Here is an 11,312-nt window from a genome sequence, read left to right as displayed (position 1 = left end):
TCTCCAGGTCCCATATTCTCTAGGGATTTTTGCCAGACACAACTCATGACCCCAGGCAGCTGCAAGGTGAGCATTTACTCTTCAAGAGAAGGAAAGAGAACGTTATGAACAGCATAGGACAATTTTATATGGCAGGGACACCCTCTCCCCCGTGTTTTATTTTGGATAAAGTTGTGTCACAACATGTGATCCTTTGCATTAGTCCTAGATTTTTTTTTGTAATGACTCAGTGTTTCACGCTGGACACTGGGCAGGGGGCTTAGATGCCAGTTTCCAAGTGAAGGGCACCCCTCAGCCGCTGCTCCAGGATCATTTTGCCCAGATGCAGACAAGCTGCCCAGAGATGCCTGCCAAGCAGTCCCCAGTCTCAAAAGGTGTGTGCTGCAGGGGTGGAGGAGGAAGAGGATCTGTGCTTCCTAGGGTGACCAGATGTCCCCATTTTATACAGACAGTCCCGATTTTTGGGTCTTTTTCTTATATAGGCTCCTATTAACCTCTACCCTCTCCTGATTTTTCACACTTGCTCTCTGCTGGCCCTAGTGCTTCCCCAGAGGCGGGCGCAGCCGCCGCAGCACTAAGCGGGGCGGTTTGGGTTACCAGCGGGAGGGAATGGGCAGGAGCCCGGCGTGGGTTCAGCGCCCAGGGAAGCCCCGGCTTTCTGCGAACACCCAGCGGCAACCGCTACCCTCTACGCTCCCACCGACTCAGGCTCTCGGCTCCCGCCCTGCACCCAGCGCGGAGTGACTGGCGGCTCCGCCTATGGGCACGTCCCTGCCGGCTGTGGCGGTGGGGTCTGGACGGGAGCCAGCTCCCCATGTTCCCGCCCCTGGCGGTTGGCTTGAGACTCCGCCTGGAGGATGCCGCTTGGGCCGCCGCCGCCCTCCCGAGTTCCCCCCGCCGAGTAGGAAGCGGGGAGCGGGCATCGCAACCAACCCGCAGCCGCCGGAGAGGCAGAGCCTGAGCTCCGCCGCTGCCTTGGCCGGGCGCACGTGTGTGTTTGCCAGGCTCCCGGCTGGTCCCGGCGCTGCAGTAGCTCGGAGCGGAGGGAGGCCCAGGCGGGAGGGATGCAGGATGGCAGAGACACCCAGCGTCCCCTACCGAACCACGGGCTCCACCTTGCTGCACCCGCTCAGCCAGCTCCTGGGCATCCCGCTGGACCAGGTAACACCGACACAGATGACAGGGATCGGGGGTGCCCCAGCAAGGGGCCAGTTGTACCTGGGGAACGAGAGGGAGAAGATGGAGGGAGGAACTAATAAGCTTCAGTATGATGTGATTGAAAATCTGGGCTATACAAGGCTTGTTGGGGGTTCACTTAAACGTTTTGCAAGGTTATATGTATATCAGTACGTGTGTGTCAGACCAAGGCTTACAAGAGTAATTTGCAACCAATTAGATACACTGCATGGGGTATTTTACATAGGGCACTGTATGTAAGAGAGGAGGTCAGTTTTCAGCAGATCAGTTATTTCGTATGACATTTGCAAAGGTGGGCTGTATCAGAACCTCAAGAAACAAAACTATGCAAGGTCAAAGTGCACCGATCATCTATCTTGTAATTGACATATATGTTAAAAGACATTATAATTTGCAAGGGCAGCCAGCAGGAATCAGAAAGTCAAGAATATTTGTGGTTTTTGTTTTTTTTAAGAAAAAAGGAAAATGAGCACAACATGTGCACAGATTGCAGAGCAGACACTACTGTGTAATAGAAAGTAAAGTGATCAAGCATTGAAGTTTAGTAGGTGTTTGGTTAGTTCCACAATTTTTGTTTATACTTTAAAATAAATTCTGTTATCTGCCTTGTTAACACTTATTTGAGCTATTATTTACTTAGGTAGCTGTACATGGCTCTTTCCACTATTCAGTCATAGTATTCTTTAGGGCTAATGCTGCCACAAGTAATGATATTGAACTAAATAAGGGAAAGTTTAAAACTCTGTTGGGGGATAGTGATGGTAGTATTTGCCTCATAGTCACTTAGCAGCTGACTAACCAAAGCAGCTATTTGACTACATTTTGTGTCAGAGGACAGGAGTTGAGTGTTGTAGCTCACAAAATCCCAATTAATTCAGCTACCAGGGGGTAGCCATGTTAGTCTGTATCCACAAAAACAACCAGGAGTCCAGTGGTACCTTAACCAGACTCCTTGTACTTAATTCAGCTGTAATTCGTTAGATTATACCTACTTGGAAGGGAGATTAGGGAACGAGACTTCTGTAATGACAAGGGACTGTTGATTCCAAAACTACCTGTGCTGAGATGTGTAGTCAAGTCTCAAAATAAAAAATAGAAGACAGGCATTTTACAGGAATGCAAGGGTGTTCAGAGCACTCATGGCATGATATATGTAGTTGTGCTGTCACATGTTCATTTATAGGCTCATTGTGAAATTGACCCCTAACAAGTAGAGAAAACATTGGCTGGTCTTTTCACTTTATTATTCTTCAAGCGTACACACACACGCCTATTGCCCTTTCTGCATTCTTTCAGCAATGAGGAAGTTCAGCCTGGAAGTTTGCTATATCAGCCTGCTGATGTGTGCAGTAGTTGCGATTGTGCTATGAGATAAACCAGGGCAATAAAGATTTACTGTAGTTTTTGAAATCAACAAAAACCAGGATATTCTAGACATATTAAGACTGGCTTGTGTCTTTTACTCATTCAGTACCTATGCACCATTTTGGCTATTGTTTTTATAGATTAATAATAAAAAAAAGCCATTTTCAGAGCCTGCTCCCTTCCCCCTCAACTTAAAACGTGCAACTTTAAATTTGTGCATGCTTACACATGTCTTTTTTTTAACTACAAATAATGTTTTTAAAAGGTTGGTATTTCTAGTATTTAGTAACTACAGGAAAAAACAGGATTTATTGTAAATTCTACCTGTAAACCTATTTCTGAACGTATCTGCTAGTCCAGTCTGCTTCAAGGCAGGACAAAGAGTTTCTTTTTCTTCCTTTCTTGTTTTTAAAGTTATTATGGGCTGGAAACATTTTAAAACAGTGTTAAAGGAACCATAGACAGACACTACATATTGGCCGGGGTGACAAATATCAATATACAATACAAAGAGTATTAGATAGACTGGCTGACTGAAAAGTGAATAGTTTTCAAAAATGTATGTCTCCCTTCAGTGAAGATGACATAAAGACTATATTCTCTATGGACAAAATTTACCACTTATCCCCCTCATTGCCCAAAGCCTGAATGGTCATTATGTAGGGAACTTTATGGAGATTGTAGTGGGCATAATGAAACACACATCACACAAGAGGGAGTGGGGTAGCAGGTAGGGTGACCACATTTGTTGGATGGAAATAAGAGAAAAACACATGAGAAATAAGGGACAACACTTTATTTCACACTGTTTCCCTTAGCGTATCATGTACTTGTCTCTCAAGTGTATACTTGAGGGCAACAGAAAATGCCCTCATAAAATGCAATTATCATAAGTTTCAAATTAATGTGCAAAATGGTCAGTGTCCCTTTAAATAAGGAATTGGGTGGTCACTCTATCAGCTGTGATGAGAGGGGCTCAAGAGCTCATGAAAGCCCCATGTTATAATTCCTCCAGAAATTTTTAGAAAGATTGAGATGATGTGCCTTCTTCTCATGGAATCTGCTTAAATATTTCTGTAAGAAGACTGATCCATGGGACTTACAAGAATATGTCTAAGATCTGATTTCAGAGTGGTAGCCGTGTAAGTCTGTATCAGCAAAAAGAATGAGTACTTGTAGCACCTTAGAAACTAACAAATTTATTTGGGCATAAGCTTTTGTGGGCTAAAACCCACTTCATCGGATGCATGCAGTGGAAAATATGGTAGGAAGATATATATATGCACACAGAGAAGATGAAAAAATGGGTGGTGCCATACCAACTATAAAGAGACTAATTTATTAGTTTTTTCATGTTCTCTGTGTATATGTATCTTCCTACTGTATTTTCCAACTCATGCATTCGATGAAGTGGGTTTTAGCCCACGAAAGCTTATTCCCAAATAAATTTGTTAGCCTCTAAGGTGCCCCAAGTCCTCCTCATTCTTTTTTCTAAGATCTGATCTTTTTTTTTTTTTTGCCTTTGGCATGCATCAGCTTGTGCCAAGTGTCAAAGATTTTCAGATTTTCCTGAGGTAGGACAAGCCCAGAGCTCTCCACAAGAGCTTTACACACCTAACCTCACTTCAGATGACATAGATTGAGCTCTGTGCAATAGTGTCAATATAGATAGGAACAAAATGCAAACACTTCCAACCTTTGTGCTAAATGTAAGCTTGTTTGCCAGGTGGTGTTGCCTCCTTCCTTTGTTGGGGGAAGAGGGTTTTTGTTTAAATGAAAAAATAAATATGGATTGTTCAGTTTTTAACCCCTTCTTTATGCAGAACTTGCCTCTCTGGCTAAAAGAATATAGTGTTTATTATCAGAAGGGTAGCCGTGTTAGTCTGGATCTGTAAAAGCAACAAAAAGTCCTGTGGGACCTTATAGACTAACAGATGTATTGGAGCATGAGCTTTCGTGGGTGAATACCCACTTCGTCAGATGCACCTGACAAAGTGGGTATTCACTTACGGAAGCTTATGCTCCAATACCTCTATTAGTCTATAAGGTGCCACAGGATTCTTTAGTGTTTATTATAAATCCCACATATGAAGGGAAACATCTTGTGGAAACCCTTTATTAAAATATTAATGGTCCCTCCATGGCTTCTAAATCAGGCTCTGGGCTGCTATAGGGGAAATTAACCTTGTGCGTCCTCATGCATCTGTGGCTATGGGTTCAGTGCGGATCTTGAAATCTGTCCACACCCTCATGCTCTTCTAGTGCCTGTCTGGAGCTCTACACTGGTACTAAAAAGGGCTCTGGGAGTCCCTGCATGCCCGCTGTGCATCCACCCACCAGAGCACAATGGAATTGTGGTACTTTCTTTATATTGGGTCTCTTCCCTGGCCCATCTGCACCTGGGAGAATTTCACCCTGAATAAATGCCAGCTCCACAAGCTGAGCTGGGGATTTGAAAATCAGGCTATATGTTTTTGTTTTCTAACTTTCACATGACTAGTAATAAAGACTCTGCTGTCTGCCCTCAGCTGGCCGTTCTGTTGATGAAGCCTGAGTTAGAGTAGAATCTGGCATGTTCTTTCATAACTGTATTGACTCTGTTGTAACAGCAATAGGGGAAAAATGTATATAGGTAAAATAATCAATTTGAACAAGTGAATGGGGCATATATGTAGAGTAAGAGAATGACATTTTTACATAGTTTTTTCCTTCTTTTTAAAAATGAAAATGCTGAATTATGTTTCAAAATAATGCAGAGTTCTAAAGAGCATCTAATTAGTCAACACATCTAGAAATTATACAGTACTAAAACTATTACTGACCAAACACTGTATTAATGAAGGATGCCAGCAAGGTTTGCTGGTTTACATACATAATAAAGAGTTGCCATGTCTGCGTATAAATGGTACATATTCTTTTTTTACTTGTAAGTTTTTCCATTAGATAACGTATCTTTGTATTTAACGAACCTTTCATTAATTGAGCATAATTCTGTGGCAGTACTCCTTTAGCTGCAAGAATACCAGATGCAAAAGGGGATAAAAATAATACAGTGTTTAGGACATCATTATATCCCAGTAAAGCAAGCCTTGAAGTGTAGCTGATTTCTGTTTTAAAAATATTGGGCCACTCCAGTATACACCTCCAGTAACATCAGGCAAAAGAACACTTCCACCTGATATGCTCAAAGTCACCAGTTCTAGCACAGCCCCTCAGCATAAATCTGAGTCAGGTATAGCAAATTAAAGAGCAGATTTGGAGAAACACAAACCTTGTAGACAATATTAAATTCTATAAGTAGATGTGCTCAACTGCACTGTACAGGTATGTTAAATGTGTGTCTTCAAAGACTTCATTGTGTATTTTTATCCATGTACAATGCCTAACCCATGTACAAATGTTGCAAATGTAAACAAAAGATAAATATCTTAATTAGAAAAAACATTACCACTCAAGGCTCCTTCATGGTATAGCCCAGGGGTAGGCAACCTATGGCACGCATGCAGAAGGCAGCACGCGAACTGATTTTCAGTGGCACTCACATTGCCCGGGTCCTGGCCACTGGTCTGGGGGGCTCTGCGTTTTAATTTAATTTTAAATGAAGCTTCTTAAACATTTTAAAAACCTTATTTACTTTACATACAACAATAGTTTAATTATATATTATAGACTTATAGAAAGAGACCTTCTAAAAAAGTTTAAATGTATTACTGGCACACGAAACCTTAAATTAGAATGAATAAATGAAGACTCAGCACACCAATTCTGAAAGGTTACTGATCCCTGGTATAGCCTATTTGATAATCCACATTCCTTTTTCAGCAACCCCCTCCACCCACCATAAATGCTCATCTCAAAACCTCATTTTAATCCTCCCTGATGAGCCTTTTAGCATGCCCCCAACTTAGTCTGACAGTGTCTGGATTTGTTGACTTTTAGCAAAGTAAGTTACAGACTCAAGACCTCTTCACAGAGAATGCAGTGCTACAGCTTCCCCTCCCTTTTAAACCAGGGGGCTTTTAGCTTGAGTACCTCCATTGACTGCAGTTGCTGTCGTATCACTAGGGAAGCAAGATAGGGTGACCAGGTGTCCCGATTTTATAGGGACAGTCCCGATTTTTGGGTCTTTTTCTTATATAGGCTCCTATTACCCTCCACCCCTGTCCCGATTTTTCACACCTAAAACAAGATGATCTTTCAGCCAGGGTTCAAACCGTTTAGGATTTGACTGTGTCCCATTATCTATGGAATTGTTGTTGTTTTCTATGTGTGTCATACATTCTTATTCACAAACCTGTTTTTTACTTGAATTCATTCACTGCAGCTGGACTTCGTTTTTGTGTCTTGGCAGCAGTTTAAATTGAACATTAACACAAATGATTACAGGCCAAGCATACTTCCATCTAAGTCTCTGAGCAAAATATATCGGTGACATCTTCCTGATAGTAATTGGAATGGCTTTTCCACTAAAACTCTGTAGGCATCAGTTGTGAAGAGAATGGGTGTTAGAGATTTTCCATTTGGATAAAGTATAAATCATCCTAAACTTTGGTCTCAAATGTAAAGTGAGCCCCCAAACGAAATCTTTGTGGAAGCTCAGAAAGCTTCAGTTAAATCTGTAGCTATGTGTTTTCAGTTTTGCCTCTATTCTTCCTGGTTCTTGCCAGGACTAGAAGAGAGTGAGCTGAATTATCATCCACAAACCTGTTTATGTGACTTTTATAGCCCAGTTTTTGAGGTCTAAGAAACCAGGTAAGAATCTAGCCTTTTGTAAGCTTGTTGAAATTCAAGCTGAACTGCCCATTTTTTGAGGTTCATCTGTCATTAATTTGTTTCGATTTTTTCTTCCAGGCAGTGTAGCGTAGAGCAGGATGAAATGAATCCTGCCTTAATACCATGGAATGGACTAGATGACCGACTCGAGATTCTTTTTGCCTAAATGAATCTAAAATAATCTTAATTGGGATTCTGTGTATCAAAACAAGGAGTAATTGGAGAAAAAAATGCAACAATTTATTACTGATAAAATTAACTGATTTTAGGGCTCTAGTCTCGTAGGAGGGCTGGTCCCAGGATATTAGACAAAGGTGGGTGAGGGAATATCTTTTATTGATCCAACTACTGTTGGGGGAAAGAGAGTAGCTGAAGAAGAGCTCCGTGTAGCTCAAAAGCTTCTCTTTTACCAACAGAAGTTGATCCAATAAAAATTATCTCACCCACCTTGTGTCTTTAGGATTCTAAACAGACAAGGATTTTTGACAGAGAAGTAAGTGAGTTAGTAGAGGACTTTAACCTGAAACATACAACTGCATTTTGTGGCTAGAAATTAAATTTTGTAATGGATTCAAGTGGGACTGAGATATGAGCCCCACACAAATTTGAATACTTTTTTTTAAATATAGGAACAACTGTTAATGTCTATCCTGAACTGTTACATTTCATTTAATTCTTTAATGAGTTTCTCTCTGAAAATGAAAACTTGATTTGTTATTTTGAATAGCAATAGCACTGTTAGATTTCAGGGTGAATAAAAATCAATGATTTAAAAAAAATCAGATTTTCTTATTTAAATTGGATGTTTTTGATAAAATGCTTTGAGGAAAAAAACCTATCTAAAGATAGTTAATGATAGTTCACCTCCCAATGACTTCATAAATATCTGCTTCAGTTACTTTTGGTAAATTAAATAACCAAACAATCATTCATTTCTGATATAGCTGTAAAACTAATCTGAAGAGTTTTCAAAATAAATCACTCTTTAAAAATGTATACTGTGTACCTTCTAAAAAGGAAACCTACATCTATCTCTGAATTGTGAAGAATATGTATTAAGGTTATAACAACCGACAAGAATGCACTTTTATGAGAAAACCGTGGTTAAATCGAGTCTTCCTGACTAGTGATTTAAATCAATTTAATTTAAACCAGATCCACCCTGTTAGATTTATTGCCTCATTGCCAGACTCACACTCAGCCGGCTATAGAAAAGTTGTCTGATATTCAGTTATTTGAGGAACAGTGTGTGCTAATGTAATCTGAAGACTGTATCCTGCATGTATATTCACAGAGAGGTACTGCTAAGAGTTCATGGGACAACTTTAACTTTGCTAGGTTTTAAGTGCTCAGCCCTGTAGCACTGATGCTATTTTAATGTCATTAAAATGGAAGTATTGTTTAATTTTTTATATAATGCTATAGAGGTATATAACATTTTACAGGAAGAATGAGGCTATGTTCCCTGCCAGGGACTAAGGTTACCCCCTGAGCATTATTCCCTATACAGGCCAATATAATCCTCTGTAATATTATAAAATGTTATACAAAAGACTAGAAGCCTTTGAAAATAAATGCCTATGGAAGATTCTGGGCATTTGTTGGAAAGATTTAATCACCAGCAAAGAGATACAAAAAATCACGAACTAGAAGCTCATTCTGACCAGAATCAGAAGGCAAAGGTGGACTTATCTGAGCTATGTATTCTGTATGCCAACACACATGATATGTCTACGCAATTAAAAACCTGTGGCTGGCCTGTGCCAGCTGATGGGCTTGCAGGGCTGAGGCTAAGGGGCTCTTTAATTGCAATGTAAACATTCAGGCTTGAGCTGGAGCCTGGGCTCTGGGACACACTCTCCTCATAGGGTTCCAGAGCCTTGGCTGCAGCCCAAGCCCAGCTGTCTACACTGCAATTAAACTGCCCCTTAGCCTCAGCCTTGTGAGCCCATCAGCTTGCACAGGCCGGCCACGGGTGTGTAATTGTAGTGTAGACATATCAACAGACTCCTGCATGAAGCTGTCAAGTGGAAATCCAACTGTTGTGAGGAAACAAAGGCATCTAAGAGAAACCTTAAGAAGAGCTCTTATCAGGGAGGGCTTAACAGTTAATATCAACACCGTAGAGCTGATGAAAACAGCAGCAAATGACAGAGAGGAATGGAAGAGACTAACCTCCACTCTGTGGACCAATATCAGTTTGAGAAGGATGTAATAATAATAAGGTAACAATATTACAAATCTCTCTTAGAAATATGTGCCCCATCTCTACACTTTCTCATTCAGATGGTAATTTCAGCCTCAGAGTTCTTAGCCAGCGTCTTGATATTATGTAAGTAAATATTTCCATGTCTCCTTATGCATCGAAAACAGTCTTTGTCCTGATAAATTTTCCATTTGGCAGGGGACAAAATTGCAACTGGGAAACAGCCTCTCATGAATTTTCCTACTTCGTGCACTTTCCTTTCCTTCTCATTTGTATTACATAAGATCTGGAAAAATAAATTTTAGGGATTTTGTATAGAATTTCCTGAAGTCCTCTCTCTATGTTAATCGTAGTGGGACTGATTCACCAGTGCAAAGTGACCCCAAAGCCACTCTATGGCCTCCCCCAGTGTAGGGGCCTCTGTGGCAAGCACAGTGCTGCCCTGCTCCCCACTCCACTTCCACAGGAGATGCCAATACTGGGGACTTGTTGGGTCTCAGGAAGAGGCCTGGTTGTGGCTTTCTTATGCTCCTTATTCCCAGGTTCTGCAAGACCCATATATTTGGGCAGCTCTCAGGATAGCCAAACTGACTCCTAGCTGTCCCAGGATAAAGGAGGTGCAAGTCTGGTTCCTGCGCCACGGTCTCTACCAGTGCAGCGATGAATCTAGCCCTCCATCCTTATCTAAAATGACAAAATCATCTATAAGGTACAAATAATGTCAACAAACTAGATTTCATTTTGGAACCGAAGGCCTATTCAAAGTCTAATGTATCATATGACCTAATTGCTTTTAAAATTACTGGAAACTATTTATATGCCAAAGTTACTAGGTTCCCTCCTCCTTGCCCAGCTAGTCTAACAAGCATACTTAAATTGTAAGAGCATGCTTGACATTCTAGAAGTTCAATTACATTCTGGCATGAAAGCTACCGTTGTCCTTCAGTAACGCCTCAGACATTCATTTAGCTGTTTCTTCAGAACATTTCACTGGCTGATCTGTACTTTACTTCTGTCAACATGGTGGATTTCAGTCTCTCTGTAAGTTATTTCACTTGGTTCACACATCTTATGTAATTTACTGTCAATTTGCAGGATCACTTTGAAAAATAACTACAAGGAAATCTCTTGATCAGATGTTTCCTGCCCTAGAGCAAGAGGGCATCCAGTCATGCTCTTCTCATCTATTGATGAACTTAGTTTGAAGAATTCCTTTTCTGTAATCCTTACTTTTGTGGTTTAGGACATTTTAAAACTGCTCTGCAATCTTTACAGGTGAAGTGTGAAGCAAAAATGAAGGCACAATAAATTGAATTTGCCACTTCTGAGCTACAAGGACTTTAACTTTAAAAGGACTTTAACTCAAACTTTAAAAGAAAAGAAAATTTTACTTTTTTCCCTCATTTGAAATATGTTGGGCCCTTCCCAGAGTTAGGCTTTGTCTACACTTACAGTTTTGCAGCGCTGGCAGTTACAGCTGTGGTCATACAGCTGTGTACGGCCAGCGCTGCAGTGTGTCCACACTTGCACCAGTTGCAGCGCTGTTGTGAGTGGTGCATTGTGGGCAGCTATCCCACAGAGCACCTCGTCCCAATTTGCCGCTGTGGGAAGGGGACGGAAGGGTACGGGTCATTCCACTTTCTGTTCCAACGACCCGTGCTGCCAGGGAATCAGACCCCACGCCTAAGAGGGCCCCGCACCTTAGGCACCTTTTAAATTTTTTTTTTTAACTTACCCCGTCCCCAGCTGCGGTCTGCTCCATGGTCCCGCT

At 41.3% G+C, this 11,312-nt stretch overlaps 1 protein-coding gene across 3 annotated transcripts in view; it reads left to right on the top strand.

Annotated features, from left to right (window-relative positions):
• Positions 1-875: 875 nt before the first annotated feature.
• MBOAT1 (membrane bound glycerophospholipid O-acyltransferase 1) overlaps positions 876-11,312 on the top strand; it is an 85,736-nt gene continuing 75,299 nt past the window's right edge. For all 3 annotated transcript variants that reach the window (XM_032776976.2, XM_032776975.2, XM_032776977.2), the window contains exon 1: positions 876-1,161. In XM_032776976.2, the coding sequence (XP_032632867.1) occupies positions 1,072-1,161 (90 nt within the window). In that variant the 5' untranslated portion in view covers positions 876-1,071. The remainder of the gene's footprint in view (positions 1,162-11,312) is intronic.

Source organism: Chelonoidis abingdonii, chromosome 2 (assembly GCF_003597395.2).
Source record: "Chelonoidis abingdonii isolate Lonesome George chromosome 2, CheloAbing_2.0, whole genome shotgun sequence".
Classification (NCBI taxonomy): Eukaryota; Metazoa; Chordata; order Testudines; family Testudinidae; genus Chelonoidis; species Chelonoidis abingdonii.
This window is presented reverse-complemented; position numbering and strand designations above follow the sequence as displayed.